We start from the raw sequence: 16,185 nt of genomic DNA on the forward strand, positions 1-16,185 counted from the left end.
AAATGCTCCCTCCTCAAGTGTGAGGTTAAAATTTTATAGTGGAATATGCACATTTTAAAGAGTGGAATAAACTTAATCTTTATTTCCTTGTGCAAACAAATTCCAAGTGTTGCAGTCATTTTAAATAAATGATTATAGGAGGAGGCTTGAATTTTCTTTTTATTCTTCATTAAAACAGTGTCTGGGTGACAAGACCAACAAACATTTCAAGCAAAATAATAATTGTGAAAATTGTAATAGTATTTTTCTGTATTGCTTTGGAACCTGCTGGTGCATGGGCAGCTCAGCGGCAGTGACAAAACACGTTACGTGCCAATAGTTGCCAAGTTAATCTGAACATCTTTGGTACCAACTTACATGATTTTGCTGTAATTTTCATATTTGAGTTGTCCATTTCTGTGAAACTTCACTGTAGCCAAAAGTCATGCCCGAGCCTTTGTGCAACAGTCAGGCAGAGCTTTGGCCGCAGGTCCTTGATTTTTAGAACAGGGGAAAAGGTCCTGAAGAGTACGAAACTTGCACTTGTTTGATCAAACTGAGCCCCACAAACTGCTGAGACCAGCGTCTAGCAGGAAGGTAGATTAAACAGGTTAGAAACATATCGTAAACGTGAGTATCAAAACTTATTTTGTTTTAAATTTGTATTGATAGGCATGGTAATTGGGAGATGAATAATTCATTAAAGCATTTTATAGTTTTAATTTTAAAAGAATTTTGAGTTAGGAAACAAGTAAAGAACAGGTGAAACATTGCAAATTCAAATTGGAGAATTCCTTACTTGGGTTCTCTGGTTTTGCTCTGCTGGTATTTTTTTGTGGTAAACATATATGGTAACAAAAATGTTAGTAAGAAAATACTCAGATGTCACAGGATACTTAAGTATTCCAATTATTTAATGAGACTTCTTCTACAATTCCCTTATATGATAAGTTATTTTGTAGGCAGGCATCTTTTTGATGTAGCCTTAAAGGTCAGGCTTGTATAAAGATAATTCCATATACTATATGTGTATAAACTGTTTCAACAGGTTTCTAATATCAGAAGTTTTGGGAGGCTTCTTTGAAAACCACTTCTGTGAGCAGGATGGCATCGTCTGCTCTACAAATCTGTGCATTTCTGCTGGCTTTAGCAGGATTTACCATTGTACTTATTACTACCATATCCAACACATGGAAGGTTTCGGCCACGGCAGCAGCGCCGGCTCCTACAGGCTGGGTCTCTGAAGGGCTGTGGATGGACTGTGAGGCGGCTGCTTTCGGATCAGTGCAGTGCAAGCAATTTCTCTACATGTTGAGTTCCGACAGTAAGTGTGCATGGTATATGTATGTAAAACCCAGGTGTGTAATGTTATTCCTTCTTTCTGGATGGTTTATATACCGTGGTTGTCACAGAGGGTCTAGTATGGAGAGGATTTGCCCCATGGTTCTTGCAGGCAGGTTAAAGGGCCCCAGTGAAACCCATGTGCTTCATCCTGCAATTCAGCTTGGTAACTGCTGTGACTTTATTGCCATCTCTGTTGTGTTGGGTACTATACAACAAATCTAAGACTTGTTTATTATTATTGTTTTGGAAGAAATAGGATCTTTTAACTCAGCATAATTCTTAACTATAGGCAGATCATAGGTCAGTGAGCTCTGGTGCTTGCTTGTGCTTTGATGTGAGACAGGACTTCTTATAAATTCCAGGACTTATTTGATACTTTGTGCTAAATCTGTGTGTTTGTTCTGGAATTTCTCAGAGGTGACCAGCTTAAATTGAAATACATCTGTGCTACTGATGCTTTTGTGTTTTCTGAGGTAGACCATGCTAGCAGGGTAGTTTATCTGCAAATGGAAAGAGTTGTCTTTGTAGGGACCGAAAATTATTTGTTTGGATTTTATAAATACCTTTCTGTAAACACCTAGTCAAGAAGGACTGACATTGAAGTTCTTTCCTTAGAAAAGTGAGTGTAAGAAACACTAACAATATAGCCTTTGAAAACCGGTATTTTGTTAAGCCTTCTGTCTTAAATAGAACTTTGCATTTATTCTTTTACAACTTTCAGTATTGTGCAGTCACTTTATGAGTTATGTCATGGAATAATTTCTTAAAGCCTTTTCCTGCTTTATAGATCCCTTATTACTGTCATTGCTGTTTGTCTGGACCCTTTCCAGCTGATTTATTCTCAATGCGCAATGCTCAAAACTTAAAAACACCATGTCTCATAGAGTATGAAGGCTTCTTTTTCTTGACAGAGACATGGACTCCACTGAAGTCAGAGCTGCCCAACTGGAGGCAGATCTCGCAAATGCGAGAATTTAAATCTCCAGTTAACTCTCAAGATTTCAGCATATTTGTGGTTCTTCACCAGAGTCCTGGCTTTGGTGGCCTCATATGCTTTCATAACGATGGTGCTAGTTTGAGAACAAGTGCCAGCATCCTGTAATGAGGCCAGAATTTGTGGCCTCAAAAGGAGGCTAATCATATGCTTCCAAGGATTTTAAAAACACTACTCATTGCATCACTGTCAGCTTTTCATACTGTTCTGGTACCCGTTATGCTCCTCTTTAAGACTGCCTCTGTGTAGATACTGGGATTGCCTAAGTTTCATCTAGAAACTTCAATACGATTTCTGGAAAACAGAGTGATGAGATGGGGCCAACAATCCTCCAGTTCTTATACGTGGTAGCAAGGTGGCACTGATGCTTACGATGGTGCGGCAGATCTGCCACAAGGAGAAACAGCTGTTTCAGCCCTGTCACAGAGACAAGCAGAGCCGGGGGGGAAGCCTCCTTTCCTTTAAATGCAGTTTCATTACACCCAACATGAAAAGAAAATATTCCCCAGGAGCAAAAGGGTTTTTGGTGAACTGAAGCAGTTGCCTCCCAGGGGTTCTCTTCTCTGCCTTCCCCTGATCCCCATAATTGGAAGAGAGGACCCCTGGTTGGCAGGGCTTGGTAGATCATCTTCAGCTGTTCAAAGAACTGTGTGTCACCTAAAATCAGCGTGGGGTTCCTCATGCCAACTGACAGGGACCTCATGTGGCTCCTGCAGCGTACTTGCTCTCTCTTGCAGGGCTGTTTCTCTTCTTACAGTGCTCAGCCAGCATTCCTGGGCCTTGAAAAAATTTACAGAAGTGATGGACAAGATACAGCTCATGTTGATCAAACATTTAAAATGTTAATGTTTTGAGTATATTTTTTTCCCAATTGTATTGGTTGATCTGTTCTTAAAAAATACTATTTCTGCCTATAAACCCACTCTCAACCTTATTACATTCAAATATGCTCTGTTTTGAGAATATCAGAGGGGCTAGGAGCAATTTCTCTCCTTTGTCCTATATTGCCATGGTCACATATGGCCACATCTTGGCATGTCTATGTTTACATTTTACTTACATCAGAAAAGCACTTGTATAATTATTTTTCCAGTTATTCCCATTTACTGCTCTTGGTTTGCATTGTGGAGTGGTCTTGGAGTGTGCAAATTGGTTTCTTTATGGATGAAGCAAAGCAGGGAAACATGCTCCAAGAATGCACTTCCAAACTTCCAGCCATTGACTGGTTAGAACAAATCTGGAAGAAATCTCCCAAGCAGTGGATGGTGTTGATGTGAAACTATCAGCCCCGCCGCTTTTACACTGCTGATGCAGAGCCTTCTGCAGAGCAGATTTGCTGTTATGTCCGTTGCTTACCAAACCATAGTTTCTGAAATTTAGTGAAGAATAGCTCTATGTTCTTCAACACCATTGAAGAGTGAATTCTTAAAGGGAATTGTGGAAATGTCTGGTGCCATATAGGAAAAATTTACGCATTCTAGGACTGCAGTTTAATCTTTTCTGTTTATATGTGTACATTATGACTGCATGGTGAAATAGCTTTCTTAAGCAGGAAGAGATATTATTTTTTAAATGAAATTCTTCTTTTTTTTTTTTTTTATCCATAGCAGTATAAAATCTGGGGACACATAATTCAAGGTCCCAACTAAACTTGACTTTGAAAGTGCTGTCAGCAGAAGTGTTTGCTGAGTTCAGCAGGGTAGCACCTGTGTATGAGTAAATTAATTTGAAACTCTCTGAAGGGCTTTTAATGGGATGCAGATACTCCAGTATAATGGTACAGTATGTCCATTTTATGACTCCATCATTTTTTCAGATTGCAGTGACTCAGCAGAAGGAGGGAATTCTGTAAAAGTCCCCCAAGAAGATCAATTCTTACCACATACCATCTAGTTTCTTTAAAAGATTGCAAATACAGAGCTGCACAGGTTCACACCAGCTGTGCTGCCCTATCTGTTCCTATTTAAATCAATGGCAATGATCCTCTTGGATGCCAAGGCAACAAAAATGTTGTGACGGCACTGTAGTATCGTTTTGCATCTGAAACTACCAACCTACAGCATCAGGTCAAAGTGGCCAGTGAATTTTGAAAAACAAAACCTAACAGATATCTGTTATAAGCAAGTTGTGACTCTCTCAACGACTAATTCTTCTGATAGTATTCATGTAAATGGCGTGAACCTGTCACCGTCTTGCGTCACAGGAGGATTATTTTATGAAGAAACTCTGACTCCACTTCCTGGAGATAAGAGCGGGTTATCAAGAGATGGTTAACCCCATTTGGATACACAAGCGGTTTAAGGGTATTAACATTAGTGGGTGATGTATATTGAGTCTTTCTCCTTTGAAGACAGACTGAGACAGTTGGCGTAGTTCAGCCTGGAGAAGAGAAAGCTCCAGGGAGACCTTATTGCAGCCTTCTGGTACCTAAAGGGGACCTACCAGAAAGCTGGGGAGGGACTTTTTTTTTTACAAGTACATGTGGTGATAGGACAAGGGGTAATGGCTTTAAACTGAAAGACCATGGATTTAGATTAGATATAAGGAAGAAATTCTTCCTCATGTGGGTGGTGAGGCCCTGACACAGCCTGCCCAGAGCAGCTGTGGCTGCCCCATCCCTGGTTGTGTTCAGGGCCAGGCTGGACGGGGCTCTGGGCAACCTGGTCTGGTGGAAGGTGTCCCTGCCCATGGCAGGAGGAGGAACTAGATGAGCTGTAAGGTCCCTTCCAACCCAAACCATTCTATGAATTTATGACTTTGCCTAGGCAAGAACAGAAGCAAGTAAACCAAGTTGAACATACTTCTGCTTTGCCTAGAATAGATTTTTTTTGTTAATACTAAGATATTCTGACAAACAGATGCAATCAGCCAATGTGAATCATTTGTCGCATAGCTGCTTTCTTTCATCATTTTATTCCTTTTGAGGCTGGTCTGACACACTGGCTCATTCATTCCCCTTATGTTTCATTTCTGTGAAACATACACTATCACAATTGTAGTCCAGTGTAAATGTGACTATTTTAAAGATTGAATGTGTTTATAGATCAATGGACTGTAAAATATTAATGGAAACCACTCATCCACAGACTGAACCTTCCTGAAAGAGGCTGAGTGCAGTTGCTATGGATTACTTACGACCCTAACTCTAAAAAATGTGCTAAATTTTCTAGCAACAGAATAAAGTTCCTGTTCTCAAGCTTTTTTACACTTGAGTCATCAAGAAAATTACACAGTAATGTTTTTTGTTTTGAGATCAATAATAAAATTACAAATAATTTTAATCTCGTGTAAACCCTAGCTGACTTCAGAGGAGAGACAGAAATAAAATATTTGCCAATATTATCGCTCGTGCAAGATATTTTGTAGAAATACTGACTGGAATTTCTAGGCCGAGACTAAGAACAGGCTCCTTTTGTCACTTCTCATTAAAGAACTAATATTGTCATTTCTTTTAAATGCTAATATCTTTATCATGAACTGCTCCCACTTCTAAGTGTCATGCACTGTAAGCCTTATCTCTGGGGTTGAGCAAAGAGCAAAGGTAGCCTCATTTTGGAGTGAAACCCAGAGATAAAACAGCAAGGAGGCTTCTCAAAGGCTTCACTTGATTGTAATCTAATTATAGGGATATTTAACTGTTACTACTCACAAGCATGACTGCTGCGTTGGAAATAGTTGGTTTTCTTATGTGTTTTGGTGGATTGGCAATTATTGGAGCCACTTTGCCGAATAATTACTGGAAAGTCTCCAGTATATATGGTAGTGTGATCACAACGTCTACATTATATGAAAACCTGTGGAAGAGCTGTGCAGAAGACAGCACTGGAGTGTCCAACTGCAGAGAATTTGACTCTATGCTTGCGCTGCCTGGTATGTGACTTTGCACATTATATTGCTTAAAAATTTGTTGGAAAAAAAAGTAGAAAGGCTTTTGTTGTGGTAACCTGTTAGTACTGGAAAATAACTGGCCAGGAAGGATTTTGTGGGTTGAAGTAATAAAAGTCTCTTAAGCAGCAGAATGTGTCACACGCAGTAGGAAAGGCTATGAAATAAGGCAAATGAAGTCGCTTGTTGAAACTTGTTTTAATAGGCATTTAAAATATGATGTAGTGTCTTTTCTAGTATCTTGTGGGCGGAATTAGTAGGAGACATTTTTTAACACATCTTATGACAGCTCCATGTTTATTTGGAATTATTGTATAGGCCCTCTTTTGCATTACTTGATGGCTAATGTACTGTAGCTGGAGTATTTTCATATAATAGGTAATAAATACAATTTATAGCTAAGAAGTGGTAGTGGGTTTTGTGTGTTGAGACTAAAATGCATAGATAATGCACTACATACAGCAAATATACATTATACATATTATAACATTACGAGTATGTTATACAATGAGTATATGTTATAAATTAATATACTTGTCAGGACTTGTTAACTAATGCCTTGTTGGATGTGGCTCTAAATACCAGGAAATTTAGGTATCCTGGCTCCTGTAATCAGTCTTCAGTAGAATTGTGGATTGTCCTCAAATGCTTAACCAAGGCAATATTCTGTGGGTAATAACATGTTTACAGAGAGTAAAGCTAGTTTGTATTAATCTTGAATAATTTGGTATGTAGATACTTATCCCAGAATAAAACCGCCTTCCTACTTAGTTGAATCTACACTAGGAGATGACTAAACTAAATAGGTAGAATACTCCTAATCTGAAGGATATGTAGTATAGGATTAGTGGGAATGGGGTATTAAATTTACTTTCTCTCTGTCTGAAATAAACTGATGTTGTTGACCAGCTCTGACACTAGTACAGCAATTCGCTGAAACTGTTTATGTATTTAGGGAATAATCTGTTCTTTTTATCTTCCAGTGTTATCTAACAGTTGGTTTTAAAATGCCTATGTGTATTAAGAAGAACATAACCCTGTTTAAACTTAGATGCAGCAACAGCAGGATCATGTCGATTAGACTTTATCCTCATCAGAGTCCATATGAGTGTGCATTTTGTTCTTGTACAAACCACTTCAGGGGTTGGTTCATCACTTGCTGCCTCTGGCTCCAGGCAGCATCTTCTCGCTGATGTATTTATGTGGGGTGTTGTCTCTGAGAGTGTCATGGGGCTCCCATGTGTGCAGATGTGGGCAACGGGGCCACATCAGGTCAGCATCTTGGAGACGCTGAGGAAAAAAGTGGGTTTTAAAGAAATTGAGGAGGGTGGGGCCAGAAAAGAGCATCCTGAGTAGATGTGCTAAAGTGAAGAAGAAAGGAAGGCAAGCACCAGCAATGCTCCTGGAGAACTGCAGATAACAACGTGGAGTCAGCAAGAAGGAAAAAAAATGGGACCAGACAGGAAATGAATGAACAGGTCAGGCTCTGAAAGTGAATTTGTGAAGAGTAAATTTGATCCGTTGAAGAGGAGAGCGGTTATGCTGTTGAGAAGATGTCAGTATACTTGAGGGGTATAGGCAGAGGGAAGGGAAAAGCAACTTACAGAAGTGTAGAGAAAAAAGTTCTAGAATGGAGAACTGAAAAAAGAAAAAAGTTAGAAGACACTGAATTGTAGAGAAAGCTGAGAGGACAGTTGGAAAAGCAAGGGAAGACGAAGAAAGTGGGGCTGTTAGTGACAAGGGCTGAGCCAACAGTGGGACCTCGAAGATATGTCTGTAGCACTTGCAGATACAAGCCAAGGCAGACTGAAAATTGTCATGGTCAGCTTAGGTGTGTTTCAAATTGCTGTCTAGAAACTCAGCTGAAACTGCTGCAGCAGGAGGTGCCAGGGAGTGGTGGGAGGGGGAAAAGAAAAAAAACCAGCACAACAGAAGTGTCTTTGTTACCGCTCATCAGAAGGATCATAAAATTTTTCCATGAAGGTTTCCTTATTGGCAGCTGAGCTACGTGGTATTCCTCTGTTGTTTTTTTGTCTGTTTGTTTTGTGCATGGGAAATATCCAACTTGATTCTTTTAAACAGATGTAAAGCTTTTGAATTCAGCAAGCCATTAGCCCAAATCCTGGATGTTTGAAGTGAAGACCTTTTTTAAAAGCAATATTGCATAAGATTGAAACCATGGCTGGCTACGATGTATAGCTAAGCTCTGTGTAGTCACAGCTTGGTCAAGCATTTGATATAAAGCACTTAGTTAGCTGCCACATGCTTTTCTTCTTGTTGTTTGTTTGTTTGTTTTGTTTTGTTTTAAGGCCCCATAGATGTTTCTTCCAATGACAGGATTTGGGCTATTTTCTTACAATTAGTATTGATTGATAAAATGAACTGACTTCATGTCTTGTTCAATAAGCTCATTTTTAACATGAAGACAAAAAACCATGGAGCTGGCTGGACTGTGAAGTAAGCTCCTCAGTTAAGACTGTTGAGGTTATTGTATTGTGATACAAAGAGGATGTGGTATGAAATCTCTTATATTAAAATAACACAGACATTGGCTTGCAAGCAGTAAGCCTGAAGATATTGTCCTGGAAAGAGATGGGGAGTCCCATCTAATACTGCTGGAGTCCCAAAGACCTGTTGCATCCCTGCCGTGGGTAATTCCTGCTGCCAAAGTGTAAGATCCCAAACTAGAAAGCAGCATCGGCATTTAGTGCTTGTCCTAACAGTAAATTCTGCAGGTAAAAGCTTTGAACAGTTAATGGTACTTTGAGGCAGTCTTTTCACTTTTATTACTGTCTGTACTTTTTCCCCCAAAAATTTCAAACTAATGCCTAACAAAACATTAATTCATTGGATGATGTTGTTGTTTAATTCTGAGTATTTATCTCATGATTGCTTATTAAAATTTTTTCATAACTCTGAGGCTTGCAGGACCAATACTCTTAAGCCACATAAAGCTCTGCAGCCTGCTGAGTCTAAGTGTGAATCTTTCACTTTACCTCCTGTTTCTGTGCCTGGATTTTGTTGTCTGGAGAGTTATGGGCTCAGTCCACGGCAGAGCCAGGTAGCAGGTCACCGTGGAGGACATGGAGGTGATTGGGGAGCAAGAGCTGTAACGGCGGCATCAATGACATGACTGTTCAGATCCAGTCCAGCTCGGGCCCCTTTGATGTGTCGTTAGAATCATAAAATCATGGGATCATTTAGGTTGGAAAAGATCTTTAAGTTCATCGAGTCCATCAAAGTTAGAAGCCAAACCTGCCGGGTTGGTGACATTTGGCATGTTTGTCTCGTAGCGAAGGTGCCAAGGTGCCATTTGACCTGGAACTTGCCAAATCCAGGGTGCCATTTTAAGGGGGCCTGAAGTCCCTGTCTGAATTCTTAGGCTGGTTAATAATCTGGTCCCAGTTTTTGTGCGATCAATACCTAAATGTGAGGACCAGGAGCTTACGTGAGCTGTTATCTCTCTGATAAGAGTATGTGTTGTGGAGGAGAGGAGGGAATGCTGCAGCTCTTGGATCCGCTCATCACCCTTTCATTACCCCCACTCGGAGTTTAATGTGCACTGCTAGCTCAAGCATTTTCTTTCCCATCTTTCACTGGAAGCAGCAAAGCTGGCACATTTTTCCAGTTCCTCTGTAGTGCCAGAGCCCCACACACCTTGGCCAGGACCAGGAGTTCAGAGGTGTCATGTGTGCTCTGTGGTACAGGGGTAAGGAACTCACCAGGAATTGTGACTAGGAGGCTGATTTCTGCTCTTATAAATGACCATGTAGACCACTACCTGTTTTCCCAGGACTTAGATGTACACTAAAAAGAGCTTGCTATAATTATTCAGGGTTTACTAAAGGCCCAAGAGGATTTACTGAGCTTATAAAGTGTAACTGCAGTTCAACTCTGGAATCTGATTGACTTGAAGGCTAAACACTCTGGGGTTTGGATGCTTCTCCGAACCAAATAAAGTTGGACAAGATTCACTCATTACTGCTCCTGCTAATTTTGTCACTCCCTCTAATCACTTTTCTTTTTTCAGCACAAGATTAATTTAATTTCTGTATAGACCCTGATTTCTTTTCTCTTTTTCTTCTTAGTTCATATTCAGGCATGCCGTGCCTTGATGATTGCTTCCATCCTTCTGGGATTCATAGCTTCAGTACTCGCGCTGCTTGGTTTGAAGTGCACAAACATTGGGTTGAGCGATGAAGATGGAAAAATGAAGTTTACTGTCACGGGAGGATTTCTGTTTATCTTAGGAGGTAATATGGAGGCTGAAATGAGAACACTATCAGTGTTTGTGTTGCTTTCACAGCCAGACTAAATGAGATGGACACTTGTTCTTGGTTTAAAGCTGTTATAGCCATTAAATGAATCACTCACCTGTGTGTTTTCTGAATTTTTTCTGATAGGTCTCTGCTCCATGGTGGCTATTTCTTGGTATGCTGCGATGATTACTGCTCAGTTTTTTGACCCATTATATGCTGGAACCAAGTAAGTTAATAGCTCTGTCATACCAAACTCCATCACATGGTACAGACAGCTGCACTGACCTCAGCTGCTCCAGAGTTTCAGAACCTGGATGGATCCTGTTATCTAGTCCTACAGGAGGAAAAATTGTCTGTAGGGAATCTATTCACATCAGAGATGTTGGTGGGGAGGGAGGAGAGTTCTCTTCTGGAAGGTTTAGTGAATGAGGGGAATATCAACCCTGCAGTTGAGGGCTTTCTGTACTTTTACATTTTCCTGTGAGACTCAATTAAGTGCACATCTCAATGCTATGAAGAAGAAAAGGTAAAAGTCTTAATTTTCTTTGTCATTTAGACCAAAAGAGATAAAAAATTCTAGCTATGGCTGGAATACAATGCTCAGATGTACAAGCAAATGATAAAGCGTACAGAAACCAGCCTGAACTGTGTACTAGTGACCTGCAGATAGCTGAGAGACGTCATTGGAGTGTGCTGCTTGTCTTAACGAAATAAAAGAGTATTTTTCACCATATGTTAACTGCTTGACATTTGTTTGCCATATGAATTAAAATGAGGCAAAGTATGTGGGACTACCAGGTCATACAGTTACGTGCAACAGGTTTCGAGGTATAAAAGCCCTTATTGTTGTGTGATACAAAAGCAACAGTCTTCAAAACCAAATGCCCACTTATGGCACCTTATCTAGGTCAATAGATGGAGCAATGAGGAACAAGGGTAGAGGTGGCCGGGCCTCTCCTTCACAGATGAGAAAAAAGGAGAGGGAAACTTAATAGATTGTCTACGGAACATGAGAGAACTGGTTTGGGGAAAAGGACATCTATAATTTACCAGTACCTCTACCAAGTATATAATTTTTAGATCAGTAAGCTATAAATCTTTAGTTGCTGGGATTGTATTTGAAGTGCTTCGTGGCTTTCTGCCTGAAAATCAGTTCAGGGAAATCAGAGGTGAAGTGCTTTGTTATGAATCAAAGTACTTTAAGCAATTGCTTTGGATGTTTGTCAGTTTTCCTGGTGTTTTCAAACAAACACTTACAAAGAAATTGCAGTTGTGAATACTTTTTTGTTGTTTTATATCCCCGTCAGAGAATTATATGAAGGGTAATAAATACGTTAGAGGACCTAAACAACTGTTGATAAGGAATTTCAGTTAGTGGGTTAGTTAGTGAGTTTTATAGTTATCTGGGACTTCAACATTGATGCATGTTAATCAGTTACCAGATTGTTTGCATTCAGTAGCTAAAGAGATCTCTTTTTTTAATATCTAAACTTCATGTTTAAGAGTATTGATTCATTGAGCAGTTCTTCGAGAATTAATGTTGATCATTGGTAAAGCCAGACATGCTCTTGAGGAAGTTGTGCTCCTTGGACTCTGTGAGACAGGTTTAGATTTGATTGCAGGCCAGTATTGATCATCACTCTTAAGAGCCTGGCAGATCTGTTTTTTCAGAATGCGTTTTTTTTGGCCTGACTTCAGCAAAATAATAAGTTAACCATTATTAGTTCTTAGAGGAATGTATCATACAGCTGTGAAGGCCACCTAAGTTCTGCAGATCCCTCCTACATACTTTCCTGTCCATAGGTGACTAGCGAGTAGAGATGATTTCGTGCACTGGGCAGCACTCTCTGATTGTTCCTTAGTATTCCTCCAGCAACTTGCACTCCTGTTTGGTTTTGGTTTTTGTTTTTGTTTGTGTTTTGGTTTTTTTTTTTTTTTTTTTGAGATAATGATTGTCTCCTCGTTCAGTATTTGAAAAGTCCCTAAAACAGTGGAGACCTTGTGGTTCTGATATGCAATAAGAACATGGCGAGCAGTGAACCTGTGTAAACTCTGAAACCACCCTGTTAGCAATTAAATCTGGAGTCAGAAACCTCAACACTTTAAAACAATGTTTTTGTGTTTACAAGTGCAAAGAAAACACACATATCTGTTTTCAGTATGCCTTCTACGCAGTCCATGACAGTTACTTTGCCCTTATATCAGGTATCTCAGGCTGCAGAGGTACTGCCATATTGTGAATATAGTCTTTGTCCAAATGTGAAAGTTTGTTTTCCTCTTATTGTGAAACTCTGGCCAGATTTTCCCAGGCTCAACTGTGTCTGGTCTTTGGGTTTAATTAATTATCAGTGAGTTTCTTAGACTGGGCCAGGAGGTTTCCTGAAATGTCTTTTGTACAGTAAGATGGGTGGGTACCTAGGTACCTATTATTTTTCAACTTGGGACTACTCATAAATGTATTTCAGCCATATAAACACAGAAAGTGCTGAATATGCTTTAGGATATAGGAGTTTGAAAACCAGCCCTGTACAAATAGCTATGTGTAGCTTATCTAGTGTCATGATTTCTATGGTCAGCCTTTTAAATGACACAGGGAGGGAGGTCCAAAACATTCAGTTTTACAACATGACTTTAGTGGTGCAGCTGACACGAGGGCAAAATAAGTTTTGTAGATTGCACATTATCATTTACTATCAACAATTTATTAAATAAATGCAAGTAGTTATTGCTACTTATCTTTATGTTGTTTAATACTTTCATGTTCTGTCACTAACTTGGCAGAGCACTTATACATGTAAGAGTTTTACTGAACAGACACAGAGCCAGATTTGTTCTCCTCTGTTATCTGTTGAAGTACCTTTCAATTAGCTGATTTCTGTGCAAACTAGAATTCACTTGTTTGCATGATTTGTGCACCTTATGGCTCAGTCTAAAATAATGGCTTTGTGATCCTGTGTTATGCTGTTTTCATAAGATCTTTCATGTTTCAGGTATGAACTAGGACAGGCTCTGTACTTAGGCTGGGCTGGATCTGTTCTTTATATGCTTGGTGGGATCTTACTGACCTGTTCATGCAAAGGGAGGAAAAAACAGGACTACAGGTAATCTTGGATTCGTCAGTTTAAATAGTAGCTGTCAATCATATACCATTTTCTACCTCTGTACTATTCTCTCTCCCTCCCGCCACCTCCCCCCAGTATAAACCTCTAGCCATATAAAGTACAAATGGGAAACTGTACCTATTAATTCAGTGCTATGGCATGTCACAGACTTGTGATTGCAGGGTATGCTGTACCAAATACTTGTACCTCCTGAATAGTGTACGTGTTGATACTTCGTCATGAGCCGTCACCTGCAACCCGTAGGTGGTAGTTCTGGTTACTGCTCATGGTTCTGAGATCTACATGATGAAAATGAACAGTGAAAGAGGGAACTATCTATTGCCAAAATGAAAGTGTATCAAAGAATATAGTGTGTTATAATCAAGTTTCTCTGCAATACTCGCTACTATTAAACCATTCAAATGCCATTTATTTTGCAGAAAGTGTAATGGTCTTTCCTTCCCAAAGCATAACCAATTGATTGTTAGATGCATATGATTTTTCTCTTGTTCCTTATGGAAATGTCTTTTAGTGCATCAAATCAGAAAAGCTGAGATATCTGGCCTCAACGGTTAATTTTGCCTAGATTTTTTTTTTTCCATCTTGAATTATTCGACCATATAGAAGGTGCCTTTCTGAAGGAGAGGTGGAAATTGTTAAAAACAGCAGAGCTCCGTGTCTGCCCAGAAGAACCCAAGCGGCTTGGAGGCTGTACCTGCTAGGCCTGAGAGGGGGGTAACATGGGAGGGAGAAGCATGCTCACTGCTGCTGTGGTTAATCTCAGGAAAGTTACATCAAAACACATAATAAGAGAGAGTGTTCCTCTGATACTTCATTGTCTAATATGAATCCATATCAGTTTTATGGTAATATTTCATCAGCCATATTGGACTCAGGTCTTGCTCACCATACTTTGATACGAAGTACCAAATATCCTGAAATACCTTGAAAATCAGGTAAAACAGATGCATGAAATGGAAGTTCAACATGATGAATGACAGCTGAAGGAGCTGTCTGAAGACAGTTCTGTTTTCCTTTCTCATCATCTTGATTCCTGTATTAAAAGCTGTCGAAGAGCCCATCTCTTTCCCCTTAGCTATGAGACTGATGAGAACAATAGGTCTCTAATTTCTGCACCTTTGTGAAGGATGCACTATTGGTGGGTTGGATACAGACCTAAATGAGTAACTTCCTGAGTACCTGAGACTGTGGACGTGTGTGTAATACCTATTATATTGTATCTTTTTTTTTTTTTTTTTTTTTCTTAATTTACAGTACAAGCAAATACGCATATTCAGCAGGCCGGTCAGCTCATCAGCAGCACATTTACACCAAAGACTCTGAGACGATCATAAGCAACAAGGAGTACGTCTGAACTTACCTTTTACATCACTTGTAACATTAGCAGGTTGTGAACTCAAATAAAGAAGTGAACTACTTCCAGGGTTCCAGTTCCAACTTAAAATCCTTCATCTTAACGTGGAGCAGTTCAAGAAGGTATGGTTTTCCATGTAAATAGGAATGGTTTTCAAATGTAAATAGGTTTCTACAGAAAATGCTGCGATGTGAATGCTTTTCTGCATGCTGAGATGCCTGGAAAATAAAACTGCATGGTGCAGGGTATCCTGACAATTGAGAGCAACTGTATCTATTTCAGCTGACTCAAAAACATGGAGCTGATACGCTGTAGCTGACTGCAGGTTAATGCGCCTTGCAGTTAGAAATGTGTTGTGTATCCATTAATGTTTAGCTTCCTACTTTTGTTTAGCAGCTTTAGCTTTTAACAGGAAATAAAGTTTATTCCACAGACTGACTGAAACAGATTTTTTTGATTAATGGTATTACGTGAAGCACACAGCTGAGGAGCTCACCCCCCATTTCTCCATCGACATCCCCTCCAGAGGGGCTGAAGGACCCAAGGGACAGCGAGGTTCCTCCTCCCTCCCCACCCATGCCCATGATCAACAGTGTCTTCAGCCGAGACTACCTGGAAGGGACCGATGGCTCAGCCCAGGTCCCCTTCTCCAGGGAGCATCTGTGGGGGGCACCCCACCCCAAAACTTGGGGGGCAGCCAGGAGCCTGCTGACGTCAGGGGTGTCTCGGTGGTTTCCAGCCTGCTGCCCATGGGCACAGCAGCTGGCTGGGGGCTGAAGATGGGCAGCGGTGTGGTCCAGAGCCAAGGGGAAATCTGTTATGGAAGGGTCTCCAGAAAGCCAAAGCTTGTGCCCCAAGCCCTGGGGCCTCTGGGGGGCAGCCCCAGTGGGGTGGGGAGCAGGGAGCCAGCCCCCAGGGACATCGTGCTGGACCTCAGCTCAAAGAAGAGCTGGTGAAAGCTGGGGAGACCCAGGGAACCATTGGATGCACAGATGGGGAAGATGCAGAGCGTGAGAAAGAGGTCTCCATGCCTGTGGTGTGAGCAGAGGAGATCCACAAACAATAGATCATAATCCCTCATGCAAAATTTTGGCTGGTGAGGCGGCCAGCTTGCAATGGTTGATTTGAAAGTACAGTTCCAGGAACAGCCAGGCCCTGACCCTCTGCACAGCCTGGGAGCTTGGAGCTGGAGAGGCCCATCTGCTGTAGGTGGCATAGGACAGGAGAAAGGGGTGTCTGGAAAGGGCA

At 40.6% G+C, this 16,185-nt stretch overlaps 1 protein-coding gene across 1 annotated transcript; it reads left to right on the top strand.

Annotated features, from left to right (window-relative positions):
- Positions 1-1,083: 1,083 nt before the first annotated feature.
- LOC308043406 (claudin-7-like) lies at positions 1,084-15,089 on the top strand (the record flags this gene model as incomplete). Its single annotated transcript, XM_080349445.1, has 5 exons — positions 1,084-1,303; positions 10,291-10,455; positions 10,606-10,687; positions 13,452-13,562; positions 14,838-15,089. 5 exons carry the CDS (start codon positions 1,084-1,086, stop codon positions 14,935-14,937), a joined length of 678 nt encoding a protein of 225 aa, XP_080205571.1. The 3' UTR covers positions 14,938-15,089.
- Between the last annotated feature and the right edge of the window lie 1,096 nt (positions 15,090-16,185).

Source organism: Nesoenas mayeri, assembly GCF_963082525.1.
Source record: "Nesoenas mayeri genome assembly, chromosome: 9".
Lineage (NCBI taxonomy): Eukaryota > Metazoa > Chordata > Aves > Columbiformes > Columbidae > Nesoenas > Nesoenas mayeri.